Genomic DNA, 22808 nt, shown 5'->3' with positions numbered 1-22808 from the left:
TATATGTATATAATATATAGTCAAAGGCTGGCTCACTTTCGTTGGTGTTGTTGTTGTTACACGTTACACTAGCTGAACGGTGAACAGTAGCCGTACTCGTCGTGCGTCATGCGGTCGTTTATCGGTTCTGTTACATACATAGCACGAAGTATAGTGACAGTCAGTAAGCACGTTTATTATTAATTACCAACACAAAGCAACGGCAGCATCATAGATAATGGCAAATTGTTTCCTCGAACCCGCTTTCATCGTCGGTGAGATCGACGAGAACATTAATCTATCGATGCCTCCGTCTTCCGGAGAAGAATACATCAAAAGGGTAGTGTAAGCGACATGGACCACAGATAATTGTCGTGCTCGTAACTGTAAGATAAACATAGCTCTTTCGTTACAGAATGGAGGCGCAAAGCTGTGCCGATGTCGTAGTAGCCGACGTCGATCGAAATCGTTTTAAAACACCTACGATCGACATCGAACCCGTAAGTGTACTAGAAACGAGCAACGTTTCAACCTAAAAATTATTTAGCCGAGGCGCATGAATTCGTTGACTTCTCGAGTTTGAATGATGCATATTAATCGCACGAAACACAATGTTTCAAGCTGTCAGGATGCGTCGAAGCACCGCCGTGGCTCGGCCCTACGCTCGAATGGCAATTGTATCAAGTATCCGACTTCTCTAACGTGCGTATGTACATAAGTCAGTTAAAGAACGAGATTCATACGTTGAAACGCAAGTGGAGACCACCAAAAATCGACTTGGTTCGTATGACGTGAAATTACGTTTTACTGATTCGAAGCGTTCCGCTTTATTCGTTACTTAACTCGTTCCTTCTTCAGCCAGATATAGATGACGAGAACGGTTGGATCCAACTGTGTTCTAGCGATGAGAAGGGGAACGATAAAATCAGTCCGACGTTGAACACGATCTTTTGCTTGAACCAGCCAATGGTGGAAAGGACGTTAGAGTTTTTGGTGGAACACTTGGAGAGCTCGACCGAGATGGGGCACAAATTGGGACAATGGATTTACGCGCTGTTGGCCGTGGTGGAACTGCCGCTGACACCGGAAACCTGTTCTTGTTTAAGATCTCTGGCCAGGACGTGCTCCGTGATGCGAGCGAAATCGGTAATAGGATTGTTACGATCGAACTTTGATCTTGCTCTCGGGTTCTTTCGAAATTTACCCTCTTCTGTCTCGGTTTCAGAAAACGCTGCAAGTACACGAGATAGGAGCGATCAATTTATTTATATGCTTAGTCGCGAGATACTTCCGTCAACTGGATCTGGCCGACCCCTGACCGTACCCCTCTGTCTGTCTTTTATATTTTCCTTTCCGATCGAACGGTAATCATGTTCGCTGTACGACTCGAGCTGCGTCGCTGTTTCTTAATAAAATCGACCTTTCGCTGCACACATACATGCACACGTAGTACGCGACCAACTTTCGTTCTTTCCACACCGATCCGATCGATTCATGTATACAACTGTATAGGACCTAGCAATGATACGCGAAGCGGTACGACGAGGCAACGTTCGTTCCTTTAATTAAACAAGTATGTACTATAACAATTGGGTAATAAGAAAAGAAAATGGTCGAAAACAACCGAGATGTTCAACCCTGAGCTATATTCTCCTGGTCTTGCAACAGTGCCGTCGCTAATCTTTCCAAATCATCGTAACTGAGGCTGTTCACTTTGTGCTTCAGATCTTTCAGCAATTCGTTTACTATCGACTCTGTTTCAGATTCCGTGTAGTAATGTCTGAGTACTCGAGAAACTTCATCTCGCAACAGATCGGTACCCGTCTTGCTATGCGACGGCTTCCCCTCGTTAGATCCTTCGTCCGCCCTTTTTACGACCAACAGATTCAGTTTGCTTCCATCTTTGATTCCCGGATAAAAACTCAACGGATTCTCGTCTGAAACATTTGTCATTCAACAATCTACTTTGCGAAGTAAACGTTGCAGCGACGTGCCGTCCATGCTGGGAACGGACGGTGTTTCGATCTTTCGCGACATACTTACCAGCCAACGTTTTCCCCGTGAGCAACAATTTCTGTTGCGGAACTTCTATGCCAAGGAGATCGCTCAGTTTGTGCTTCAGTTGTAGGACCGTGTCCGAAGGCATGATCTGTATTAGAAACACAACGATCGTGAAGCAATGAAATTGGAAATTATTCCGGCCCCGCCGATCGAATAGATACTATATACACGGGGTATCGAACAAGAAAATTTGAAAGTTCAATTACGACACTCACGTCAACGACGCATTCTTTTCCTTGAAGCTTTTTCACGATAACTTTCATGATGCAAAGTGTACAGAACGCGTGGAGCGTCAGCGAAACGACCGCCAGACCGTGTTTAAAATCAAATACGTTGGACAAACAGTGTTTTCAACGACGTCGACGACGATTCCAGCATTTTATATTTGGGGTTATATTTTGCGACACACGATCGACACGATCGACACGATATCACTGACGCACGTAGGGTAACACTGTGACACTATACGGCACTGGCTACGGAAGCGGCCATCATGCCGCCGGCACGATATAATTGGTCGACGCACTGGCGGCCATCGTATCTCCCACCATCACGGTCTGTGGTAATGAGCGCGCGAATGCGTGCACGTTCAAATCTGTCTGCCGTGAGCGGCTGGGCGCAGACGCTCATTAAGGAGCCGTTTCTCAGCTTTTATAAAGCGATACGCAAACAAAAATGAAGATTCGCATCGTATCGATCGTACAGAATGCGGGGCATGAACGGTTGCGCAACGAGTGCACATGCATCGGTATCGTCCTTTATTTTATATGTACATACAGAATACAATTACAAGTTGGAAGTATATACGAGCAAATTCGGTCTCGTAGTAATTTCGTTCAGTTGTCGAAATGCATGTTGTAACTGAGTTTCAAACACTTCACCACCGATTCTATCAATTTTACGAAACCGGTATCCTTCGGTTTTTCCAGTCCTCTCAGGACCCTGTTCTTCATCACGGCAACGAATTCTTTATTGCTCAATTGGCCGTCCACTGAAAGAGAGAAGAAGAAGAAGATGATCGAAAACCGCCGTCTCGTTTCTCTGTCAGCGCGTACGACCGTGTGCTTACTGTTTTCATCGAATATCGTATAAACCACTTGTACCACGTGATCAGTCAGATCTACGTGCGCCACCGTTTTCGCGACGTGCTTCAGCGTAGCTGAAAAATAAAATTCGATTCAGCTCATCCCCGCTTTGGTTTGCCGAACGTACTGATTAAACGAAAGAAAACACCTTGATCGATCGATGCACCGGCTATATGATAGAACGTCAATGCCGTGTCCACGTCGTTGATGTTGTTCAAGAAATGGAAGAACTTCAGATACTCGTCTTTGTCTATACCCTTTGGATTTTCTTTGAAGCTGAACAGACACAATTTACATCGCGTTACGCGCATACGTTCGATAGGGTAAATCGCGTATCGGGTATAGTTAAGTTTACCGCTTCTTAACAGTCTTTAGAATCTTTCCCTTCTTCTTGTCCGGATATCCAGCGTACGCGAGTAGTAGCTCCGTAAAATCTACTTCGCTTATTCGACCGTTCTCATCCGGATTTCTCCGCTCGAACTGTAACGCGTAACGAGTAACGCTCTCAGAACATACCCTTTTCATTCGTCTAACTTAAGGGTGTATTGGCTATACAGTTAATCCCAAAAGTTTATGTACCTTAGAAAAACGTATTTCTTATAATTAAAAAGAAATCAGACGTCGGAAGAATAATGCTAATAACAAATAGCTACGAGCTAAAAAGTATAGAAGGAAATATCCAATTAAGTATTGACGCTGGCGAAAAGTTTTTTATACAGAAGTTCTAGGCATTGACATCCTCCACAAAGAAAAATTTTATGCACTTTTCTTCAAATTTTGATATTTAATGAGTTACATATGATTATTTGGCATTTTATTGATGTTGACAGAATCCGATCATTCCAGCGTCGAAAAATCGAACTTTTGGAAAAAAAATTAGTTTTTTCTCAATTACTCCCAAACCGTTCGAGATACGGGAAAATTGTATAGAACCTTTCTTGTAGAGGACGACGAGATCTACAATTTCTGTATAAAAATTCTTCGCTACCATCAATATTTAACGAGTTATTGACGAAAAACGAAAAAACAGTTTTTTGCAAATTACTCGTAAACTATTGACGCTAGAGAAAAAATTTTAAATGNGTTTATGCACTTTAGAAAAGCATTTTTTAAAAAGAAATCAGACGTCGGAAGAACTTTGCTAATAATAAATAATAAAAAAAAAATTTTCGATTTTTCCGAGATTTTTCCAAGGGGTACCCCTTCAATTTCTTCCAAATTTTCGTTTTTCGCCAATAACTCCCAAACCGTTGGACATACGGAAAAATTGCATCAGACCCTTCTTGTAGAGGACGACGAGATCTACAATTTCTGTATAAAAATTCTTCGCTACCATCAATATTTAACGAGTTATTGACGAAAAACGAAAAAACAGTTTTTTGCAAATTACTCGTAAACTATTGACGCTAGATAAAAATTTTTACATGGAAATTGTAGATCTCGTCGTCCTCTACAAGAAGGGTCTGATGCAATTTTTCCGTATGTCCAACGGTTTGGGAGTTATTGGCGAAAAACGAAAATTTGGAAGAAATTGAAGGGGTACCCCTTGGAAAAATCTCGGAAAAATCGAAAATTTTTTTTTTATTATTTATTATTAGCAAAGTTCTTCCGACGTCTGATTTCTTTTTAAAAAATGCTTTTCTAAAGTGCATAAACTTTTGGGATTGACTGTATAGCCAATACATCCTTAACGAGTCCTTTCAATCGAGACACGATATTCACCTCCAAACTGAGTATTTCTCTCTGTAACTGTTGTTGAAATTCGAGGAACTTTTCGATCGTCAATTTTCCCTTCATGTTCGATCCAAAAAAGTAGGTAGTCAGCGCCGAATTGACTCCCTGAAAATTCACGAGCTCGTATTCACGTATCACGGCCGAACATGCCCACGTACGTGTTTTTTGGACTCTGATCCTACGGATCGTTGCTCGCGTACTTGATCGTCGGCCTACCTTGAACATGTTGCCAGTGGTAACGTGATCACGATGTCGATTGCCTATACTGGTTTGCTGCCGGATCAAGGTAGCTACTTTTCCAAACTCATCGGAATCCACGTCACCGTCACCGTTGAAGTCGAACATTCGGAAGGCAATTTCGAAATGTCTTCTAGAAGCTAGCAAAAGCGAAAAACCGTTTTCGATTCGTATCGCACTATTGTGCACTACTGTGGACGTACGTGTCGTACGAATAAACTGGACAACGATAACTTACTAGATAATACCGTAAGAAGAAATATATAGTCGGAAAAGGTGATTAAACCAGCGCTTCCTAATTTGTAAAAGATACTGTCCTCGTCCAAGGCCAATTCTAGCTTGGTATGAATATTCTAATAAATAAAAAACGTAGGATTACAGTACGTATACTGATTCTGGGACTTGATGATGGGACGGAACCCGGACGGACCAGCGAACTCACCTTCGGATCGTACCGTTTGTACTTATCCAGTCCCAGGCCTAAAATAGATTTACTCGAGTATAGTTACGATTTCCAACGGCATTCGTCTAAAACTGAAGTCTAATCGTGATCGATGATTATCGGTGGAAATTCAACTGGCAACGACGCACCTATTAACAACGAGAGCAAGCACCGATCGTACGATCCTTCGATGATCGACGATCGACTCTGAATGAGAAACAAAGGATAAACAAGCAGCGATCAAATGAACGGGCCGATAACGAAACTTCTACTACTACTACTACTACTACTACTACGACTACTGCCAAACAAACATTTGCTGGAACAAACGTAAACGTACAAAAAAATCTGTCTCGCTTGAAAAGAGCTAAACAGTTACCGTCCGGCTGTTTGAGACCAGGCGTGATCGATCTTAAAAAGTCATCGGGTGTCATGAAGATTTCATGGATGTCGTTGTTGACCACTTGCAACGTAGCGAAATATCGGAATACTTTGTCAGGAGTCGAATAATGTCTCATACGATTTTCATACTCTATTATCTGTATTTGAAACAGTTATTCGTATAGGTATAGGTAGTCACATATTTGAATGCAAGCGAAAAAGTATCGAGGGTTTATTTGTTTTACTTGTCTAAAATGCACGTTTGGTAATTTGGTTTGGTCAGCAATACATGCATAGTGGCGATGTTTCGTGAAATTAGCGAACGGAAGGTCGGTGGAAAGACGTAAGCAAGTAGGTGTATCTATCCGAATGCACTTTGCGCCAAATATTTAATATTAAGGAACTGATCCCGAAGTAGAACTTTGTTAATGAACAAATCGGTTCCTATTTTACGTTAGACTCGGTCGATTAGTAAAGATACGAAAGGGTAAGGTATCTCTGTTCTACGTAGTAGGAAAACGGAAAAGAAGAGAAAAGAAAAGGGAAAGAAAAAGAATAACGATACCGTCCGGTTGTCTCATGCCAGGAGTAATCGATCTCAAGAAGTCGTCGGGGGTCATGTAAATTTCGGTACCTTCCAAGCTCGATACCTTTACGGTCGCGAAGTAACGAAAAATTTTGTCAGGTGTCGAATACGCTCTCAAACGATTTTCATATTCCGCAATCTGCAATCATCTGTTATTTAGAAGCGGTAAGATCACGACGATTATGTACAATTCCGTTTGTAGCGCAAGGTACATCCCGAGGATTTTGTTCAAATTCGAGTTGGTAAGCGATTGGGCAAGCGAGAACTTGCTTGTCTGCGGAGAAAAAGAAACGACCGATGCTCAACCGAAGATTCTTTTGAATCGAACGGTCACTACAGTCGTGGTGGTACGTACAGCTACGTGTGCGATCTAAAATCTCATTACCAACCTTTCGATCTCTGAAGCCAACTTTCTCTTTTTTCTTTTTTTTCTTTTGTTCGTCTCGTGCCTGCTCAGTTTTATTCTCGTCGTCCGATTCGATGATCATTTCAGCGGCGTTAACGTTCAAAAGGTATCTGTCTTTCCTACTGAAACGACGATAAGCATCTAAGTAGTAGTTGTAGTGTACAAGTCTAATTTGTAGCGAGTCAAGTTCAATGCATCGTCGAATCGTGAGAAGCAGTTCCACAATAGTAAGATGTAGTTAAAAAAAGAAAAAAAATGATAAGTAGTCAGAATAACTTACTGCCTATTCCAGGCGACGTAACCCGTTAAAAGGCAGGGAACGACGAGTACGAAGGAATATGCCTTGTTCCCTAGTTTCTCCTTCGGGAGTGCGAGCAGTGAGAAAGATTTTCGACGAACGTAATACACACGACTGACCGATTCGTTAATTTTATTTCTACTCGAAACACCTTGTCTTAAGATGTACATAAACTTGTTACCAAACATGGTTGCTTATTATAGATGAACAAATTCGTTTTACTGCATCCAGGCATCAAGTTTCATTTGAAAAATATTTGTCTCACTCGTCGCCGCCAACGTCCATCGTCTCTACTCTGTTATACTTATCTACTACCAGTGTACCGTAAAACTTTTCATTTCGCGTCGGCGTTTACGATTTTTAACATATTTATACCGATGAGCCTGCACGATTCACCGATCGTTTGCTTAATCTTCGAGGACGAAACGGGTGGTGGTGAGAAGTGAGAACAGGATGCAGGGTGACACCACTGATCACCCCGTTGACACGAACGGCACACGGCCACGGGTGCGCGACGAACCAGACGAGCGAAGATAGTTACGAGTTCTATCGTTGGCGGACATGCGTCACCGGTGAATCGACCAACTTCCTTGTGAACCGTTTTCAACCTCGGCGATTGTCTGTTGTTCTCTGTGTTAACAATAAACGTGGCCGAAGATAGTATATAAACGATGGTAAAGAATGGCACACGTGAACGTAAAACGGTTCGCGAAACTACGACGATAACGATGACTACGACGAGTAATAAGAGACACGTGTCCGCCTCCTCGAGAAAGCCGAAGAAAGGGAATCGGCAAACGACGGAGATCGAACAACGGAACACGAACAAGATTGTGTTCCGCGTGTTACTTCTCGTCTCGTGCCTCAAACTACTTTTGATTCCTACATAGTACGCGCGTTCCTCTGTAAAGTGTATCTGTTTTAATAATCGGTCGCAGCTTTTCGCCTGCGTCATGCCTACTTACTATAACGTGTCTGTATCTTGCTCGTTGCGACGTCTAGCCGATCCACGGATTTCGAAGTACACCGAAACTGGCTCGCCGTAACCTACAGTTTACCGTTAAAACAATGGTATTTGAACACCGAGTCGCAATGGACTCTGGATTATCCGCCTCTGTTCGCATGGTTCGAGTATCTGCTCGCGCGTCTGGCAAAATTTGTGGACCCCACGATGCTCAACATACAGAATTTCAATTACGCGTCTACGGAGACGATCCTTTTCCAGAGGGGTTCCGTCATTCTTCTAGATTTAGTGTTCGCTCAGGGAGTAAAAGAGTAAGCGCAGCGCCTTTCCCGCACGCATACAATTGTTTACGTAGCAGCGAATTCTACGGCGTAGTAGAAGCAACATAATGACACGTACATCTTCCAATTTCAGAGTCGGCAAAGTATTTTGTTCCGCTTACGTCGATCATGTTATCTTCGCTGTATTATCGCTGTGTAACGTAGGATTGTTGGTAGTGGACCACGTACATTTTCAATACAACGGATTCTTACTGGGCATTCTGTTGCTGGCCATCGCGAACGTTTCCAGAGTCAACGAGCAGGTAAACGGAATGAGTTTCGAGAAAGCGTAAGACTCGTAAGACTTGAAAACCGTGCGTTAATCCTGTTTTCAGTCTTCCATCCTCCAGGGAACGTTCTGGTTCGCCTTGTTACTCAATTTAAAACATATTTATCTGTACGTGGCACCAGTATTTGCGATATGGTTGCTCAGATCGTATTGTATGAACGGCAATTCGTTGTTCAAGCGACTGTTTGCGCTTGCAAGTATAGCTGTCCTCGTTCTGATCGTTTCTTTCGGTCCGTTCTTGTCGCAGTTACCGCAGGTAAATAGATAAAAACGAGAAAATCCGCGCGGACAGTAAGCGTTCACGGAATTACTGACTGACTCGCGGATGAACGCGGTGATGATCACTTCAGGTGTTTTCGAGATTGTTCCCGTTTAAAAGAGGGTTGGTGCACTCGTATTGGGCAGCGAACGCCTGGCCGTTGTACATAGCCTTGGACAAAGCGCTAACCATGTTGATGATACGCTTGGGACGGCTGAAACATGTAAAATCGGCAGTGATGACCGGTGGATTGGTACAAGAACAGTCGTTCTCAGTTTTGCCGACGCCCAGCCCACTTCTAACATTCTCGTTCACTCTTCTCTCGATAATTGTAAGTGACTGATTTCGCTCATTGGATGGCTCGGCAGTGCGAGCAACTTGATATTCCACGTTACGTCCGTTCCAGCCAGCTCTGTACCGTTTAGCGTCTGACAAGGAGTACGCGACGAATCGACGACAGTTTCTGCGGTGCCTCGTTCTATGTGCCTTGGGTTCGTTCATATTCGGTTGGCACGTGCACGAGAAGGCTATTTTAACCGGCATCGTACCATTATGGTAAATGTGTGAAAGCCTGCTCGACTCGCGTGCACGCTCACCCGATACGCGGTCACCGACCTTCAATATATAATATTCGTAACCGATCGTAAATTGCGTTTGTTTCAGCGTATTGGCCGCGAGTAGCATAGACGATGCCAGAGTTTATTTGATACTGAACAGTTCCGGACATACCGCGCTCTTACCGCTGCTCTATCCGAACGATTTGACTCCGCTCAAGATACTGTTACTAGTTCTCTACATGATCGCGTCTTTTATCATTTTTTCCCGAAGATTCAAGCAACACGTGTTGCGTTCTTTCGAATATTTGTACGTCATCAATTTACCATTGTTAGTCGTCTACGAAACTGTATTGCACAAATTAATATTCGACGAGCAATTACCGTTTTTACCTTTGGCCCTTACTTCGATCTACTGCTCGATAGGAGTCATTTACTCTTGGATACTTTATTATTGTATGTTTTTACGGTGCAATTCGACCAATGTTCAGAACTCTCAAAGAAGTAAGGTGGAATAAGATCTGTATTTTCCGCTGTGTCAAGTGTAAAACTATTGTGAATGTGGATAAGTGAACACGCAAGTTTACGTTTGTGTGTGGATACGTCAAAATAAAAACAATTTTAACCTACGTCTGGATAAATAGTTACCGATGTAATTTTATTTTGAAATTGAATGTAAAGGGAATGTAAAAATACAGGAACAGTGTAAATTATAAAAATAATAAACGTTATTCGTTCATTGTATCATTTACTTATTATTTAATCAATTATTAGGTTAATTAACATTTTAAAACGTAGGTTAAAATAATTTTGGGGTAATAGAGGGCGGTGTTCGAATGTGGGACGAGCTGCGCGCCGCGCGGGAACGGGTAGTTTTCGGGAGCGTTGTTTTTCACGACGATATCAGCATCCATCGATAACAGTTCCGTCGTTCCGACGGACGACAAAGCACCACGTACATACACATACCGAGTTTAATTGTTATTGTCACCTAAAAGTACGTACCTCCGGACGAACGACGACGTTCGATTGGCGCTCGGAGGCAGTCGATGTTTCTGATTGAACTCGCGGTTCGAGGAAATGATGGATCGCACTAGTTAAACAGTAAAAATCGTGCGTACATACCGTAGGTACATATACTTACGTTGCGTTTACGTCGGCGAAACGCATCGACAATAAAAACGGCGAATCGTAATAACGAGTATCGGTAATCGTTGCCGTAGTGGTCGTCGTCTATGTATTGATAGCGGGATCGGTGTTTCGTTCGATTCTACGTAAATTACATACATGTGTCTGTATTACCGTGACCGTAAAATCGTGACAAGTTCACGAATTGGTCGAGCATACTTCTAGGAGGAATAGAATACGATTATTATGTACTACGAAGTGGAATCCGTTCAAAAATATCCAACTGCGAATATGTACGTAATCTCACGATCTGTATTTTTCTATTCTTCTACATAATAGCTACAAACTGTAAAGCGATTGCAAGGTTAAATTTTCTCACAATCTGGTATCGGCCACGCACGGTCGTTCTTTTTGTTCACGATTCTAAGCGGCGGATGTGTCAAACTTCCACGTTGACGACCTCGACGATTTTACATTTTATCGTGTTAACAGGAATAAGTCGGTAGAGGACTTGTTAATATCTAGCCGCGAAGTTATGGCCAATGTAAATTCTACGGTTGCATCGGATAGTACAACTACGAACAGTGCGTCGGACAATGTTCAAGAGTCGTCCACTGGAGGAACCGTAGAGAAATGTAGTCCAGTTTCAAGCCCGAATTTATCTCCGCGTCCTAGTCCAAAAGTGCGCACCAAACGAGATCATTCCAAATCTGCTAGTCACGATTCGAATATTAAAGAGTGTAATAGCGCAAACAAATCGGACGAACAGGTAAAGCCGACTGACACTGACTTCTGTAATGCTCCCGCTCGTCTTGCGTCATGCAAACGACACGATTCGTATACATATAATTTGCACAAATTAGCAGCAGCAACAACAACAACAACAACAACAACAACAACAACAACAGCAGCAGCAGCAGCAGCAACAGCAGCAGCAGCAGCAGCAGCAGCAGCAGCAGCAGCAACAGCAACAGCAACAGCAACAGCAACAGGATTTAGCGAATAAATCATCGGATTCTTCCCTGGCCGTGAAAAGTTTGCACGAAGGAAAAAAAGAAGCTCGCAGCAGCGAAAGAAATAAGAAAAAATCATGGTATCACGTACTTTACCCTACCTACAAGTCTAGATCCGACGATTTCAAACGTATATTTAAAGATGTACCGGACGACGAAAGATTAGTTGTTGGTAAATAATTGGTTTTGCCACGGCTAAGAATTAATAATTTTTTATTGTCGCTCGTCTTGTCTTCGTCCTCTGATTCGAACGATCCGTTGTTTATAGATTATTCGTGCGCGTTGCAGCGCGAAATATTAGTTCACGGGAGATTGTACGTATCTCAAAATTACGTGTGTTTTTACGCGAATATATTCAGTTGGGAAACATTGGTATCTCTACGCTGGAAGGATGTTACGTCGATTACCAAAGAAAAAACTGCGCTGGTTATTCCCAATGCAATCTTAATATGTACTGCCACCGATAAGTTCTTTTTAACGTCGTTCGGAGCGAGGGACAAAACGTACGTAATGCTATTCCGCGTTTGGCAAAATGCTCTCATTGGCGAGGTACGAAAATCTTTTACGATGCGCCGCCCCGGCATTCGGCAACGAACATTACCGAACAGTAATGCATGTTTCAGCCGATGAATGCGCCCGAAATGTGGCAACTCGTACATTCTTGTTACGGCGACGAGCTGGGTTTGACATCGGACGACGAGGATTACGTTCCACCGTTACCACCACCGGACGAAGAGAAATTGTCCACGAGATTATCCGTAGAATCGTTCTCCGAGGTAATGTTTTTGAATTAGTGAACGGACTCGCGATTATTTTCTTCCGTCTTTATCACCCTTTCGTTCGATGTACGATGCTCGGCGACTTGGCGAACTTTGAACCAAAGGTAGAAAGCGGTAACGCGGAACAATCGTCGGTGGCTGGTATATCGGATTCGGCGATTACCAGATGCGGCACGAATCCGGATCAGATTCATCTTCTGCCACGACCGGATCCTACCATCGACGCGACCGATCTGAGCGATACGACCGAGAGCGAAGCCGAGAAGCATCATGCGCGTAAGTTTGTTCTCCCTGTATCACTGATTATATTGTGTTGATATCTGGCATGTGTACGAGCGTCGAACCAATGATTTCAGTCAAGTCTAGCATTCGGAGCTGCGTGGTGTGCGCTTCGCCGCACGAGGGTCGTCAAATAAGCAAGGCTGTGTTCCCCGTTCATATTGATCAATTGTTCACGTTGCTGTTCACCAATTCAAAATTTTTCTTGGATTTTCAGACCGCGCGAAAAACTACTGGTAAGGTATATATAATTGAAAATCGAAAATATTCGGATCGATGACGATATTAACAGCGGCGCACGTTGTTTCGTGATCCGGTTTTTAGATCTGGTACAGTCGGCGTGGACTCAAAACGAGGAGACCGGCCAGAAAGTTAGAAATCTGTCGTTCACGATAGCATTGTCTCAGGCTATTGGACCAAAGACTAGCCATATTTCCGAAACTCAGGTTAATTTCTAATTGAATTGAACCTACCGACGACGGTCAATCGCAACGCAGTCGCTTCCTAGACGCGAATCGTCTCTGTTCCCCAAAAATTGTAATTCTCCTGACTCGCGACGCACATTTTTAGATAATGTTGCCGTGTAGCAGGCCGGGTCATTTGTACAGCATCGACGTGGAAAGCGTAAACGCCGGAATCCCGTATGCGGACTCGTTTTCCGTATTGCTTCATTACTGTATCACCAGCGTATCCGAAAGCGAAACGAGTATGGCAATTTACGCGCAAATAAAGTACAAAAAGAATGTGTGGGGCTTCGTGAAAGGTAAGAATTCGTCGCGCATAATTATCTCTTCGAACCAATTGTCTAAACGATACGTACAGTATAATAACATGTGTGCGTTTTTGTGTGCCGTCTAACGTCTAACAGGCGTTATCGAGAAAAATTGTTGGGCCGGAATAGACGAATATTTTACGAGCCTGACGAAAGCGTTGACCATAGAATGCGAAGAGAGCAACGGTAGCGGAGGTATGAAGAGGAAAACTAGGAGGAGACGTCGTGCCACGGGTGTTGGCATTTCTGGCTTGCAAACTCACACCTCGGATCACGTGTCTCCCGCGCTACAGAACTCTTACAATTTGCCCCACATCAACGATAATACCGGTAACCCCGTACAGTTTCTCTCTGGTTCTATCCATTGAAACGTAAGAAAGTTGAATATCATCGTGTTCCGTTCTACGTACAGTCTCTGGCGCCCGGGTCGATTCCAATATAATAATTAGCTCGATGCTTTTGATCGCCGTGTTGTGTCTGATGGTGATCAACGGTCTGTTGTATTATAAATTATGGGGCTTGGAAGAAGCTGCAGCCTACACTATCATGGATTTACACGTACTCAAGTATGTATGTCGAGAATTCGGGGGATCGGACGCGACGACAGCGTCTTTTTATGCACGTGTGCACGTTCGACGCGTGATCTATTTGATATTTGAAAAAGAACCTGTACTGTGCAGGAACACGCCAAAGACCGAGGAAGACTGGATTCAATTGTTACAGCAACAAGAAAGTTTGCATAACATAGAAATGAGAAAGTGGCAGAGAGTGTTGCACACCGCCGCACAGTTGCTCAGACAGGTAAGACTCAGATGGACGCGATTATGATCCCGGGCTTATGATTAGGAATCCCGCTCCCGCTCTATCGTGTAACGTCGATTGTCGCAGACGGAGGAATCGTTAACAGAGTTGCAAATGAGTATTCATCCAACGACGACTGAGAAAATGTTCTCCGTGTTGAAACCAATTTTAAAAAGCTTCGGCTCGCGTACAGCGGAACAGCAGAGTCACACGGAGATGTAGAGAGAACGCTGCGGGGAACGCGGCCAAAAGCTGTCTGAGTTACTTGATCGATGATAAGTGAGTATAACGACACGATACGTGTTCTAAAAAAAAGTGGAAACAATTTTAGCGCACTCTAAAAGTGTACTTAACGACGAGGAGAGCAGCGTTACGCTAGTTATTCTCATTCTATGTACTACTACCACATGCACATAACTTACACGGTTAAAAATTAGATACACAAATATGCTGTGATGTGATGTCGACGATCACGATCACGATCGTCGATAAAATTCCAAAAAAATGCGCAACAACACGCATGCAAAACTATCGTTTATTGACCCGCGACGAGAAATGATTTAAATTCGTTTCTTTTCCATTGCCTTTAACGTTTGTTGTTTCGCGTAAACTTCTTTCGTATTACGGAGCCCAGTCGAGAATAAGTTAAGTTACATTTTTCATATATCCTTTGTACGATATCTCGTGTCGAGCACGCTCGGAAAGATAGTAGATATATGTGAACACGCAAGTTTACGTTTGTATGTGGACGTTTGCGTACGCGTGAATGCTAATTGTACGTGTCTATCAGTAGCACAATGTAAAGAGACGGAATAAATAATTTTTAGAGAATTTTTAGAGAATTTTTAGAGAAGTGTGTCGCTTCGAAATATCCTTTACGTATCGTGGACCGTCGACGAGAGAGAGAGAGAGAGAGAGAGAGAGAGAGAGAAGTGAAAAAATACGTTCTCGTTTACTAAATTCCTTTAATTGAAATGAAACATTTTTTTATAATCTACTTGTCTTCCGGCTTGTTAAATACAAGTGTGTAGCCGCATTTACCGCAATAATGACGGTCTTCCATCGCAGCCATGAAAACTCCTGCTCCGCATTGTTCCATGGGACATTCTCTTCTTAATCGATGAATTTTCCCATTTTCGTCCACCTGTATTATATTCACCAGCGCATATACGTTTGAATCGCGTCGTTAGCAGCGAACTTGGCATCGTTTTTAAAATATCTCTAATTACCTTGTAAAACTTCAGCACCGCGAGCTTTACCTTCTTCTTCTTATGTTTGATCTTCTTCGGAGTCGAGTAATTCTTCTTCTTGCGCTTCTTAGCGCCGCCTCTCAAGCGTAACACCAAATGTAACGTGGACTCCTTTTGGATGTTATAATCGGACAGAGTTCTCCCATCCTCCAATTGTTTGCCGGCAAAAATCAGTCTTTGTTGATCGGGTGGAATTCCTAACGTTCGCAGAATCAAAGAACAATCAAGAATACGTTAAGAAATATTTTACATTCGGAAAATATTCGGGAAGAACGAGAGAGAGAAAGCAAGACGATACGTGTGTACCTTCTTTGTCCTGAATCTTGGCCTTAACATTTTCGATGGTATCAGACGCCTCGACCTCGAGGGTGATGGTCTTGCCTGTAAGAGTTTTGACGAATATCTGCATGACGGCGGCCTGCTAACGCTGTAACCGAAAACAGACGGGGGTACAACAAGTGTAACAACAAATGTTGCAATTGCGAACGATTCGTGGGAGTGGAACAGGTTCGCCGCTGTACACATCCGGATTAAATGATTAAACGCGATTCGTGTTCGAACAAATTTTATTCCGATCAATCGACGGACAGTGTGTGTGTATCGTCTCGGGCGATACTTTGTTGTATCACATCGTTTATACGAGTAGTACAGCGTTGATGCAGCCGTCGTTCTCCGGATTATTCGTGACTTGAGCGTATTTTCCCCAAACTACTTTTCCCGACTGCGTAACGAGACCCAATTCCGAGATGTTAACTTCGACGATCGTTCCCTTGGTGATGACGCCTAAACTCGTGTACATCGGCGAGCTAGGATTCTTCTTAACTCCGATGATCGGTAGGCAAAAGGTAGCTTTCAATTCGGGATGGGTAACGTGCGCCTTTTTGAAACGTAGCGCCATCGGCCTGATGAATCTCTCGAATTTCGGTGGTTTCCTGGTAAAACTCTCGCCGACGAACGTTACCTTCGTCACCATTCTCTTCCACGATTTCCGTTTACTCTTTCCGCTCTTGACAACCTTGAATACCTCCGACTCCGACTGGGTTTTAACTTTCGGTATCGGTACATCCCATTTACCAGCTTTCTCTTTACGCTTCTGTTTTATCATGTTCGACAATACTTTTGCATCCTTGTTAACATCGCGGTCCAGTAGATACACGGGTAGTGCTCCCTCCGGTACGCGATCCGATTTCTCCTTCACCTTGTTCTCCATGTGTGACTTGATCTTCTTCTTCATCTGAATCTTCTCGTTTCTCCGTTCTTTGTTGAAGATCTTTGCTTTTATCCCGCGCAACGTACGAGCTCGCTCCGCTCGTTTGTGAGGTTCGCGGGCCTCTCGTTTCCTCTTTCTCTCCTCATAATCTAATCGTCGCCCGTACAGCTTACGGTGTCGTTCGATATACTCGTTCTGCGGCATGTTCCTCGCTGATGATGATTTCCCCTTTGCCTTTTTCCTTACGAATTATGAAAATTAAACATCTTTAAACGTCGATCGCTCGTTGTGTGCTTATTAGATCGTTCGAGGACGGAGAGGTTTCGCGATCGTGTCCAATGCGACGTCACATTGGTTAAGACGCGTAGAAGAACGACCGATACGACGAACGTAATAAGAATCGCGTTAAAACGTGTACAATTAATCAATGATTAACCAAGTGATAACCACCGATCTATACCCGTGACGTTCTCTACGAGAATCCGTACAACCACGTTGAGACATCAATGTGCAGCTGCCATGCGTTCTTACGCTCTATTAGTACTCGGGACACAGCCGATTAATTAATCGGTCAGGCTATACGCGAGCATAAACATATCGTAAAGGATATTCGTGAAACGTACCGAATGTCGTGTCAAATTTGAGGAAAAGATATCGCGGTAATCGTTGTTTATCCGTGAAACCTTTAATATGTCCAAATTGGCTTACCTAGATCTACGCCGTGCACACTCGGAAAGAACTTGCTGCAGTTTACAAGACCGGAACTAGATCAGAGGAAGCCTCTGCCCGCGTCATCTGGTGGTGTTCCTCGTCGTAGTTGAGGCTTCGGCCACTAGGAGCCGGCATGTCTGCAGTTTTTCCCGCGCATTTCTATTGTCGAGTGTCGAAAACCTGTTGTCGGACCGTGTCGTGCGAAAAGGTTCTATCCGTAGGTATTCTATTACATACATACCAGTTGAAACGGTTGAAACTGGAAAGTCACTCGTTTCACGTGATCGTGTGCTTGTTCGAATCGCGTACGGGAACAATGGGTGAAAGAGAGTCGTGTTCCTCGCGTGAAATTCCTGTCTCGGACGATGTTAAGCAGGACGAGTATGCGATAAGCATCGGCGGGCGCAGTGGTGACCGCCGCGAGAAAGAACACGAGGAATATCAGTATTTACGTTTAACGGAAAAGATAATACGAGAAGGGGCGAAAAAGAACGATCGTACCGGGGTGGGTACCTTGTCCATTTTTGGGACTCAAATGCGATTCGATTTACGAGACGGTAAGTCGCTGAACTGATAGTAGTATCAAGTATCAGTAGATCCGCGATCCTGCAGGTAGTGGCTAACAGGTACTACTAGCCACACTATAGTACATTATAGTATGGATGGATCCGCGCTAATCGGAATCACTGTTGGTCGCGATCGATCTATACACGTATACGTTTAACGATTAAAATCGATTCGCCGCTGTTTTTGACAGACGTGTTTCCATTATTGACCACGAAGAGGGTGTTTTGGAAAGGCGTGGTAGAGGAATTGTTATGGTTCATCAGAGGATCGACGAATGCCAAAGAGTTGTCCGACAAAGGCGTTCGTATATGGGATGCAAACGCCTCGCGTTCGTTCTTAGACGCTTGCGGGTTTACGGATAGAGAGGAGGGCGATTTGGGACCAATTTATGGGTTTCAATGGCGGCATTTCGGCGCGGAATACAAAGACGCGCGTACGGATTACACTGGACAAGGTGAAAAGAGAAACTCGTCGTAACTTTTGGATCAACCATCGGTCATGTTCATCCACTCATCCGTCGCTTCGTTCGCTTCTCGAACACGTTCATTCGTCGATTAACGGTGATCGTCAATGATAGAATCTGTCGTTGAATTTAAGAACAAACAGCACTCGCTGCCCTGGTGGATCCAAAAGTTCAGCTACAAAAACAGAATCTGGCAAACTTCGAACACTGATCGTGTTCGTGACTCGTTACCGAGATATTCGATCGTGCATAGGCGTCGATCAATTGAGAGAAGTTATAGACAAGATACGAAATTCTCCTAACGACCGAAGAATCATAATGTCGGCGTGGAATCCGATCGACTTACCAAAAATGACCCTGCCTCCTTGCCACTGTTTCGCACAGTTTTACGTGAACGAAGGAGAATTGTCCTGTCAAATGTATCAGAGAAGCGCGGATATGGGTCTGGGCGTACCGTTCAATATAGCATCTTACGCTCTGTTAACGCGCATGCTGGCACAAGTTACGAATTTAAAGGTAATACACAAGTTCACCGGACGCGTGAAATAAATATCCGCTCAACTTCCTGCTTCCGTTTTTGTCTTCAGCCAGCCGAATTTATACTCACGATGGGCGACTGTCACGTTTACCTCAATCACGTGTCCGCGCTCGAAGAACAGATCAAACGCGAGCCAACACGGTTTCCGCGGCTAACAATCGCTCGAGACGTTCCGAGCATCGAAGATTTCGACACGAATGATTTCGAGCTGCACGGATACGAGCCGCATCCAAAAATTTATATGCCGATGGCCGTTTGACCATCGGGTCTCGACGACGAACGAACGACCAACGGAACGGCGGATTCACCTAAATGCGCTTGTCCGCGTATACCATCATTTCATCGTGCGCGAGAGATACGATACGGTCCAAGTAAGAATACGTTTAAAATTCATTAGTTTTATCATTTTTAAACCGTATCTACATTTCGTTTCCTAATAAAAATTATGATTTTATTATTATTATTATTATTTTTTTCTTCACAAACTCGTGTCTCGTTCAAACAGACGCACGCTCGCGCGCGCGCACACGCACACGCGCACGCATTCATATGCATATATATGTGTATATCAACTTTTCTCGGTAATTTCGTAATTTTGGTCCATACGCGTCTGCTACCATCGCTCTGTTCAGCGGATGTTATACGACGCATCTTTTCGTTGCATTTTGCATCGCGACGACGAAACAAGATATCATTCGACGACGATTGATCAGCAAAACTTGTAACCGACGAGTATGGACGACGAAACGGGTGTTACGTACAACGGCAACTTTCACAAGATTTGACGAAATTACATTACGCTCCTATACAGTGTTCCGATGCTTGGTCAAACGATAAGCGCACGGATAATACGAGGAGATATCGTTCGTAGCGTTGTTACAAAGGTAAAAGAATTTACTTTTGTCGTTTCTCGTCGTGTCGAAGCAACAGATTTTAACGGATACGTTGCCGTTCACTCGCTTTATTTTAAAAGTAATCCACGGAGATATCGGGGAAGAAAGAAAGGAGGGGAGGAAGCCGGCAGGGAGGGAGGGATTTAGGAGAGGAGAAGAGAAGAGAGACAAGAGCTCAAGGGTCAGCGTCCGGAGAACGACGAGGGCTAGCACATCTTCGCATCGTTGGACGACGACGTACTCAACTGATGCAGTTGCTGAGTCACAGCTAACGTACCGGTTTCGTTCACAGTAATAATTATCCAGACGACGTCTGAAAAAGAAAACAAGTCCTGTCGGTCTACGATGCTGCTCGAACATTGAACATCGACGAAACAAATGGATAAGGAATTAGAAAAGCGTTACCTCCGAAAAACGTTTCGGTAGACTTTACCATCATCCTCCATTTACTTTGAAACGTACCGCAGTACGGAGGGCTCTGAAGATCGACGCTCACTTCCGTTACTTCTTTGGGACCTAGGGACGGTACCGGTACCCTCGTACAAGCTCCCATTTGTACGCCTCCTATGTATTGTAGACAGACCTCTTCCGGCCAAGCTTCCGTACCGCTGTTTTGTATTCTCCACGATTTACGAAAGTTGGTGAGCGGTGGTACCGATTCGCCTTCGCCGATAGTGCTGTCGCATATCAGCGTCATACATGGAAATTTGTTTCGAACCGGAGACTCGAAATCAAAATAGCTGCATATAGCCGCCTGAAGGTTCCTGCAATTTTATGTGTCAACATTTGTTTCATACGCGTTCAATGCAACCTATTCCTATTTCCTCATTTCCAGATTAGCGAAGGTGGGCAACGATACGAGATTAAAATCCGTCCCAATTCCAAACCGCGCGCGCGGAAGAGTCGTCGTATGCGTCGTCTGGCCATCGTATCATCATCGATTTACACCGTTTCGATCAGAGTCCGAGCATACTGTCCGATTCGATCGAACCGATGTTCAGTGTCGTAAGTATCGCGATTAGTACGGAATAAAATTGAAATGAAAATCGTTCGGTCCGAACGTAACGTTCGGTCGAGTAGTAGTAGTAGTAGTAGTAGTAGTAGTAGTAGTAGACTGGATGGTGACAAAGAACGACGACGACGACGACGACGACGTAACTCGATGTAAACATGGCGACACGGTAGGGTTAGATCGAACGAGTAGACTCGATCGAGGTAGAACCGACAGCCGCGCGCGTTCCCTCGCGTCGTCTTACCAATTATTCATGTCCAGAAAGAAGGCAGCGGTAGTTTCGTTCAACTGGCTGCCAGCTAGCAACTTCTGTAGCTGCTTCACCAGATCATCCTTGTCGGTGGTACCCAGACAGCTGAACTGGTGGAGCAAATGCTGATCCAAGTCGTTGTCCACGTTCATGTTTGTCGCGTTCCGTTCCGCCTACTGCAACACCCCATCTAACGCAACTGTCACGCGCACACGGGCCACGGATTTTCGACACGCGTTCCGTTATCGCTCGATCTTTAACTGCAAATTTTGAATGTCATTCTTCGTGACGTTCATCTGTGCGCAGCAGTGGGTACCACTGCCATGCATCCGCACGCACGGTACACTCCGCGCAAAGAATACGACGATCGAGCAGAAAGTTACTCTTCGCGTCGTCTCGCATACGATTCGCGGTAATTCGCAGCGATCCGATGGTAACGCGCAATTCAAGTGCAGCTAGAATGTTTAAACTCTACGATCTAGGTTCTAGAAAGTGTAACGTTGATGGTAACCAACCGATATGAAATACTGCGCGGTACGACACCCTACTCAATACCGACTCGTCGTCGGTAGTGGTCGTGAAAACTCGCCTATCTTTCGATTACTGTTTAAGGATGTATAGGCTATATACTTAAACAATGCTAACATGTTGGATTTCTTATTATAGATTCCTATTACTATTAAAAAGCTACCTGCAAAATTTTAAATCAATTCATGGGTTTTTTGAAAAATTATAGTGACTTAAAATTTGCATGTACTCTTATGGTAACCAACAGTGAAAACTTTCTGGTGTGCATTGCTATATGCACACTATTTGGTNAGATAAGGATGTATTGGCTATACAGTCAATCCCAAAAGTTTATGTACCTTAGAAAAAGGTACTGACGTCCTCTACAAGAAAGATTTTATGTATTTTTCTTCTAACTTAAGTATTTAACGAGTTAAGTATGATTAATTGGCATTTTATGGGTAATGACAAAATCCGGCCGTTCCACCGTCGAAACAGCGAATTTTTGGCAAAAAATTTCGTTTTTCCTCAATTACTCCTAAACCATTGGTCGTACGGGAAAATTGCATACAACCTTTTTTGTAGAGGACGACGAGATCTACAATTTCTGTATAAAAGTTTCTTGCTAGCGTCAATAGTTAACGAGTAATTTGCAAAAAACTGTTTTTTCGTTTTTCGTCAATAACTCGTAAGCTATTAATGCTAGCGACAAAATTTTATACAGAAATTGTAGATCTCGTCGTCCTCTACAAAAAAGGTTGTATGCAATTTTCCCGTACGACCAATGGTTTAGGAGTAATTGAGGAAAAACGAAATTTTTTGCCAAAAATTCGCTGTTTCGACGGTGGAACGGCCGGATTTTGTCATTACCCATAAAATGCCAATTAATCATACTTAACTCGTTAAATACTTAAGTTAGAAGAAAAATACATAAAATCTTTCTTGTAGAGGACGTCAGTACCTTTTTCTAAGATACATAAACTTTTGGGATTGACTGTATAGCCAATACATCCTTATCTGTTACTGTTACCGATGTCACT

At 43.7% G+C, this 22808-nt stretch overlaps 9 protein-coding genes across 23 annotated transcripts in view; 4 read left to right on the top strand and 5 right to left on the bottom strand.

Annotated features, from left to right (window-relative positions):
• Nucleotides 1–17617, bottom strand: part of Ip259 (NSA2 ribosome biogenesis factor-like IP259) — a 21904-nt gene extending 4287 nt beyond the window's left edge. The window contains exons 1-2 of one of the 3 annotated variants that reach the window (XM_026815211.1): nucleotides 17536–17617; nucleotides 16208–17068 (exon numbers count right to left, since the gene is read on the bottom strand). In XM_026815211.1, coding sequence (XP_026671012.1) covers nucleotides 16252–17031 — 780 coding nt within the window. In that variant the 5' untranslated portion in view covers nucleotides 17032–17068; nucleotides 17536–17617 and the 3' untranslated portion in view covers nucleotides 16208–16251. Of the gene's footprint in view, nucleotides 1–16165; nucleotides 17069–17450; nucleotides 17475–17535 lie in introns of those variants that run through there. The other 2 variants (XM_018027971.2, XM_026815212.1) reach the window with 2 other exon arrangements.
• Nucleotides 38–1412, top strand: Gem2 (Gemin 2). 2 transcript variants are annotated; one of them, XM_018027886.2, is made up of 5 exons: nucleotides 38–324; nucleotides 395–479; nucleotides 601–759; nucleotides 838–1125; nucleotides 1205–1412. In XM_018027886.2, exons 1-5 carry the CDS (start codon nucleotides 218–220, stop codon nucleotides 1295–1297), a joined length of 732 nt encoding a protein of 243 aa, XP_017883375.1. In that variant the 5' UTR covers nucleotides 38–217; the 3' UTR covers nucleotides 1298–1412. The 2 variants fall into 2 exon arrangements, with proteins under 2 accessions (XP_017883375.1, XP_017883376.1); XM_018027887.2 differs by having other exon boundaries at nucleotides 234–319.
• LOC108626933 (ubiquitin-like protein 4A-B) lies at nucleotides 1517–2497 on the bottom strand. The gene is made up of 3 exons (XM_018027888.2): nucleotides 2256–2497; nucleotides 2023–2128; nucleotides 1517–1916 (listed from the first exon to the last, which is right to left on the bottom strand). Exons 1-3 carry the CDS (start codon nucleotides 2301–2303, stop codon nucleotides 1612–1614), a joined length of 459 nt encoding a protein of 152 aa, XP_017883377.1. The 5' UTR covers nucleotides 2304–2497; the 3' UTR covers nucleotides 1517–1611.
• MICU1 (Mitochondrial calcium uptake 1) lies at nucleotides 2776–7675 on the bottom strand. 5 transcript variants are annotated; one of them, XM_018027983.2, is made up of 11 exons: nucleotides 7192–7675; nucleotides 6895–7030; nucleotides 5879–6077; nucleotides 5539–5576; nucleotides 5335–5449; nucleotides 5076–5236; nucleotides 4848–4964; nucleotides 3481–3605; nucleotides 3274–3401; nucleotides 3110–3199; nucleotides 2776–3031 (listed from the first exon to the last, which is right to left on the bottom strand). In XM_018027983.2, exons 1-11 carry the CDS (start codon nucleotides 7395–7397, stop codon nucleotides 2877–2879), a joined length of 1470 nt encoding a protein of 489 aa, XP_017883472.1. In that variant the 5' UTR covers nucleotides 7398–7675; the 3' UTR covers nucleotides 2776–2876. The 5 variants fall into 5 exon arrangements, with proteins under 5 accessions (XP_017883472.1, XP_017883474.1, XP_017883471.1 ...); XM_018027985.2 differs by lacking the exon at nucleotides 5879–6077 and adding an exon at nucleotides 6485–6644 and having other exon boundaries at nucleotides 6895–7033; nucleotides 7192–7674; XM_018027982.2 differs by having other exon boundaries at nucleotides 6895–7033; nucleotides 7192–7674.
• xit (ALG6/ALG8 family glucosyltransferase xit) lies at nucleotides 7733–10337 on the top strand. The gene is made up of 7 exons (XM_018027889.2): nucleotides 7733–8098; nucleotides 8212–8484; nucleotides 8588–8756; nucleotides 8829–9038; nucleotides 9133–9372; nucleotides 9448–9596; nucleotides 9705–10337. Exons 1-7 carry the CDS (start codon nucleotides 7881–7883, stop codon nucleotides 10111–10113), a joined length of 1668 nt encoding a protein of 555 aa, XP_017883378.1. The 5' UTR covers nucleotides 7733–7880; the 3' UTR covers nucleotides 10114–10337.
• LOC108626982 (GRAM domain-containing protein 1B) lies at nucleotides 10408–15198 on the top strand. Of its 5 annotated transcripts, none has more exons than XM_026815190.1 (14): nucleotides 10408–10721; nucleotides 10819–11016; nucleotides 11216–11492; nucleotides 11638–11908; nucleotides 12005–12285; nucleotides 12360–12512; nucleotides 12620–12791; nucleotides 12872–13030; nucleotides 13119–13240; nucleotides 13365–13557; nucleotides 13663–13896; nucleotides 13979–14132; nucleotides 14247–14367; nucleotides 14455–15198. In XM_026815190.1, the coding sequence occupies exons 2-14, from the start codon at nucleotides 10970–10972 to the stop codon at nucleotides 14587–14589; spliced, it is 2319 nt and encodes a 772-aa protein (XP_026670991.1). In that variant the 5' UTR covers nucleotides 10408–10721; nucleotides 10819–10969; the 3' UTR covers nucleotides 14590–15198. The 5 variants fall into 5 exon arrangements, with proteins under 5 accessions (XP_026670991.1, XP_026670990.1, XP_026670993.1 ...); XM_026815189.1 differs by having other exon boundaries at nucleotides 10408–10725; XM_026815192.1 differs by having other exon boundaries at nucleotides 10408–11016; nucleotides 11677–11908.
• RpS27A (ribosomal protein S27A) lies at nucleotides 15313–17619 on the bottom strand. Of its 2 annotated transcripts, none has more exons than XM_018027974.2 (4): nucleotides 17536–17619; nucleotides 15924–16044; nucleotides 15597–15814; nucleotides 15313–15511 (listed from the first exon to the last, which is right to left on the bottom strand). In XM_018027974.2, exons 2-4 carry the CDS (start codon nucleotides 16024–16026, stop codon nucleotides 15362–15364), a joined length of 471 nt encoding a protein of 156 aa, XP_017883463.1. In that variant the 5' UTR covers nucleotides 16027–16044; nucleotides 17536–17619; the 3' UTR covers nucleotides 15313–15361. The 2 variants fall into 2 exon arrangements, with proteins under 2 accessions (XP_017883463.1, XP_026671015.1); XM_026815214.1 differs by lacking the exon at nucleotides 17536–17619 and adding an exon at nucleotides 17451–17531.
• A 43-nt stretch (nucleotides 17620–17662) lies between these two features.
• The window catches only part of Ts (Thymidylate synthase), a 7116-nt gene continuing 1970 nt past the window's right edge, over nucleotides 17663–22808 (top strand). Inside the window, exons 1-4 of one of the 2 annotated variants that reach the window (XR_003389449.1) lie at nucleotides 17663–18095; nucleotides 18296–18559; nucleotides 18822–19084; nucleotides 19156–19477. Coding sequence is in view for 1 of the 2 variants with exons in the window: in XM_018027970.2 (XP_017883459.1) it covers nucleotides 17672–18095; nucleotides 18296–18559; nucleotides 18822–19084; nucleotides 19156–19365 (1161 nt within the window). In the remaining variant the exon portion in view is untranslated. Of the gene's footprint in view, nucleotides 18096–18295; nucleotides 18560–18821; nucleotides 19085–19155; nucleotides 19567–22808 lie in introns of those variants that run through there. The other variant, XM_018027970.2, reaches the window with a different exon arrangement.
• LOC108626975 (uncharacterized protein C6orf106 homolog) lies at nucleotides 19541–21824 on the bottom strand. 2 transcript variants are annotated; one of them, XM_018027973.2, is made up of 3 exons: nucleotides 21256–21824; nucleotides 20462–20763; nucleotides 19541–20312 (listed from the first exon to the last, which is right to left on the bottom strand). In XM_018027973.2, exons 1-3 carry the CDS (start codon nucleotides 21411–21413, stop codon nucleotides 20206–20208), a joined length of 567 nt encoding a protein of 188 aa, XP_017883462.1. In that variant the 5' UTR covers nucleotides 21414–21824; the 3' UTR covers nucleotides 19541–20205. The 2 variants fall into 2 exon arrangements, with proteins under 2 accessions (XP_017883462.1, XP_017883461.1); XM_018027972.2 differs by having other exon boundaries at nucleotides 20405–20763; nucleotides 21256–21822.

The sequence above is a fragment of the Ceratina calcarata genome, unplaced genomic scaffold (assembly GCF_001652005.2).
Source record: "Ceratina calcarata isolate Rehan_Ccalc_2016 unplaced genomic scaffold, ASM165200v1 scaffold435.2, whole genome shotgun sequence".
Lineage (NCBI taxonomy): Eukaryota > Metazoa > Arthropoda > Insecta > Hymenoptera > Apidae > Ceratina > Ceratina calcarata.
The sequence above is the reverse complement of the archived record's forward strand: the minus strand, read 5'-3'. Positions and strand labels throughout refer to the sequence as shown.

Excerpts from the sequence above, each read along its gene's own strand:
- RpS27A (XM_018027974.2), bottom strand. The coding sequence starts at position 16,026 with ATGCAGATATTCGTCAAAACTCTTACAGGCAAGACCATCACCCTCGAG. Across the intron at positions 15,815-15,923 it reads CAAGATTCAGGACAAAGAAG|GAATTCCACCCGATCAACAA; the intron begins GTACACACGTAT and ends TGCGAACGTTAG. Across the intron at positions 15,512-15,596 it reads CGGTGCTGAAGTTTTACAAG|GTGGACGAAAATGGGAAAAT; the intron begins GTAATTAGAGAT and ends AATATAATACAG.
- LOC108626933 (XM_018027888.2), bottom strand. The coding sequence starts at position 2,303 with ATGAAAGTTATCGTGAAAAAGCTTCAAGGAAAAGAATGCGTCGTTGAC. Across the intron at positions 2,129-2,255 it reads GAAAAGAATGCGTCGTTGAC|ATCATGCCTTCGGACACGGT; the intron begins GTGAGTGTCGTA and ends TTTCTAATACAG. Across the intron at positions 1,917-2,022 it reads CACGGGGAAAACGTTGGCTG|ACGAGAATCCGTTGAGTTTT; the intron begins GTAAGTATGTCG and ends CAAATGTTTCAG.
- LOC108626982 (XM_026815190.1), top strand. The coding sequence starts at position 10,970 with ATGTACTACGAAGTGGAATCCGTTCAAAAATATCCAACTGCGAATAT. Across the intron at positions 11,017-11,215 it reads AAATATCCAACTGCGAATAT|GAATAAGTCGGTAGAGGACT; the intron begins GTACGTAATCTC and ends TCGTGTTAACAG. Across the intron at positions 14,133-14,246 it reads ATGGATTTACACGTACTCAA|GAACACGCCAAAGACCGAGG; the intron begins GTATGTATGTCG and ends TGTACTGTGCAG.
- xit (XM_018027889.2), top strand. The coding sequence starts at position 7,881 with ATGGTAAAGAATGGCACACGTGAACGTAAAACGGTTCGCGAAACTACG. Across the intron at positions 9,039-9,132 it reads TCTTGTCGCAGTTACCGCAG|GTGTTTTCGAGATTGTTCCC; the intron begins GTAAATAGATAA and ends TGATCACTTCAG. Across the intron at positions 9,597-9,704 it reads ACCGGCATCGTACCATTATG|CGTATTGGCCGCGAGTAGCA; the intron begins GTAAATGTGTGA and ends CGTTTGTTTCAG.
- LOC108626975 (XM_018027972.2), bottom strand. The coding sequence starts at position 21,413 with ATGAACGTGGACAACGACTTGGATCAGCATTTGCTCCACCAGTTCAGC. Across the intron at positions 20,764-21,255 it reads TTTCTGGACATGAATAATTG|GAACCTTCAGGCGGCTATAT; the intron begins GTAAGACGACGC and ends ATAAAATTGCAG. Across the intron at positions 20,313-20,404 it reads TACCGAAACGTTTTTCGGAG|ACGTCGTCTGGATAATTATT; the intron begins GTAACGCTTTTC and ends TTTCTTTTTCAG.
- Gem2 (XM_018027886.2), top strand. The coding sequence starts at position 218 with ATGGCAAATTGTTTCCTCGAACCCGCTTTCATCGTCGGTGAGATCGAC. Across the intron at positions 760-837 it reads GACCACCAAAAATCGACTTG|CCAGATATAGATGACGAGAA; the intron begins GTTCGTATGACG and ends TTCCTTCTTCAG. Across the intron at positions 1,126-1,204 it reads CCGTGATGCGAGCGAAATCG|AAAACGCTGCAAGTACACGA; the intron begins GTAATAGGATTG and ends TCTCGGTTTCAG.
- MICU1 (XM_018027982.2), bottom strand. The coding sequence starts at position 7,397 with ATGTTTGGTAACAAGTTTATGTACATCTTAAGACAAGGTGTTTCGAGT. Across the intron at positions 3,606-4,847 it reads GAGAAATACTCAGTTTGGAG|TTCGAGCGGAGAAATCCGGA; the intron begins GTGAATATCGTG and ends TACGCGTTACAG. Across the intron at positions 3,200-3,273 it reads CGGTGCATCGATCGATCAAG|CTACGCTGAAGCACGTCGCG; the intron begins GTGTTTTCTTTC and ends TTTATTTTTCAG.